General features: G+C 39.9%; 1 protein-coding gene across 1 annotated transcript; it reads left to right on the forward strand.

The window, feature by feature from the left end:
• Positions 1–936: 936 nt before the first annotated feature.
• Positions 937–1,314, forward strand: LOC111395065 (uncharacterized mitochondrial protein AtMg00820-like). The gene has a single exon (XM_023021087.1). It carries the CDS (start codon positions 937–939, stop codon positions 1,312–1,314), a length of 378 nt encoding a protein of 125 aa, XP_022876855.1.
• Positions 1,315–2,301: the final 987 nt, after the last annotated feature.

Below are 2,301 nucleotides of genomic sequence, written 5' to 3' on the forward strand. Positions count from 1 at the left end.
TGGCTTTATCCAATGGTTGCAAAATCAAACGTGTCTACTATATTTCCTCTATTCAAAAATATTGTTGAAAAACGCTTCAACTCTAAGATAAAGAGTTTGTATTCAGACAATGGTGGTGAATTCATAGGTTTAAAAAACTATCATTCTTTACATGGCATAAGTCATTACACCACTGCACCATATACACCCCAACAAAATGGTGTTTCTGAACGACGTTATCGTCACCTTGTGGAAACAGGACTCACTCTTCTTCATGATGGTTCCCTACCACTTGATTATTGGCCACATGCATTCCAAACAACCGTATATCTCATAAATCGTCAACCCACTCCACTTCTTCAAAATAAGTCACCATTTGAGGCTCTTTTTGGACAAAAACCAAATTACCTCAAACTTAAGAAATTTGGGTGTCTTTGTTATCCTCTCACAAAGCCATATAATACTCACAAACTACAGCCCAAATCTGCACCTTGCATTTTTTTAGGATACTCACAAACTCAAAATGCCTGTAAATGCATGGACCCATCCACTAAAAGGCTATACATCTCACGGTATGTCCTATTTGATGAGGAGAAAATCTCAATTATATCAAGAGGCCCAGATCTAGTCGAAAACCCATTTAAACATCTTTGTTCCTTCAGTGTTCCTTTTTCGCAGATTTCCACCTTGCGACACCCAGATGCTCCCTCGACTACAAGTCCTGCGCAGCCTTTTCATTCTTCCTTCTCGCTAGTGGTGATATCGAAAACACCCGTTGCCATTCAAGCATCACTTCCAGGTAATATCTCCTCTCTCTTGGCTCCGGTAACTTCAGATTCCAATGTTAATCTAGAATTTGTTGATATGAATGAGAGTGCTCCAATGTCAAATTATGCACTTAGTTCAGCACAACCACAAAATATCTCTTCCTGAACTCACACCATGGTCACAAGATCAATGAATAACATCTTTAGACCTAAACAAATCCACACAATCACAAAACATCCCATACAACCCTCCCTTGAACCAACGTGTGTGAGTCAAGCCATATCTCATCCCCAGTGGCGTGAAGCCATGTCTAATGAGCTCACTGCTCTTATGAGACATGGTACTTGGGATTTAGTCCCCCCACCTAAGAATTGTAATCCTATAGGATGTAAGTGGGTGTTTAGAATCAAAAGAAAATCTGATGGCTCAATTGATCGGTTCAAAGCAAGACTTGTGGCACAGGGATATAATCAACGCCCTGGATTGGATTTTAAAGAAACTTTTAGCCCCGTGGTTAAACCAGCCACAATAAGGTCCGTTTTAAGCATTGCCGTAGTCAATGGATAGGAACTCAGACAAATGGATGTTAACAATGCATTCTTACATGGGAACTTGACTGAAAATGTGTATATGATGCAACCTCCTAGGTTTAAAGATATGTCAAAAGCTGATCACGTATGTAAGCTGCGAAAAGCTATTTATGGCCTTAAGCAAGCCCCACGGGCTTGGTACTCAGCCTTGAAGAATGCCTTAATTGAGCTTGATTTTCAGAATTCTACAGCTAATTCTTCATTATTCATTTTTCGACAAGACTCAATTACATGCTATTTCTTAGTGTATGTCGATGATCTTGTTATTACAGGGAATGATAAAAATTTTGTGGCTCATGTTATTGAAAAAATTGGCATTCAGTTCTCCTTAAAGGACTTGGGATTGCTTCATTTTTTTTCTAGGAGTGGAGGTAATACTAACTTCTGCAGGTCTCTTCTTGTCACAGCACAAATATATTCGTGAACTCTTGCAAACCACGAATATGATTGGAGCAAAGGATGTTTGCACACTCTTTCCACTACAACATCTCTTCATTTAGTGGATGGCACAACTGCAGTGGACAACACTGAGTTCAAGAGAGTGATAGGCAGCTTGCAATATCTATCTTTGACACGCCCCGACATTTCCTTTGCTGTCAACAAGCTGTCACAATTCATGCACAAGCCCACAACATCCCATTGGATAGCCACAAAGAGACTTCTTTGGTATCTAAAAATAACAATCTTTTATGGAATTCAGATTCAAAAATCTGCAGCACCACTTCTTACAATTTACAGTGATGCTGATAGGTTGGAAACATAGATGATCGCACTTCTACTTCAGCTTATATCACCTTTCTTGGCACCAACCCAATTTCTTGGAGTTCTAAGAAAAAAAGAGCGGTTGCACGCTCCACTACGGAGGTTGAATATCGTGCCCTTGCTAATGCAGTGGCTGAAACCATGTGGTTAAAAGCTTTATTTCGGGATCTTGGTTTCCCACTCAAAGACAAACCCTCCATTC

This window comes from Olea europaea, chromosome 6, assembly GCF_002742605.1.
Source record: "Olea europaea var. sylvestris chromosome 6, O_europaea_v1, whole genome shotgun sequence".
In the NCBI taxonomy this organism is placed as follows: domain Eukaryota; kingdom Viridiplantae; phylum Streptophyta; class Magnoliopsida; order Lamiales; family Oleaceae; genus Olea; species Olea europaea.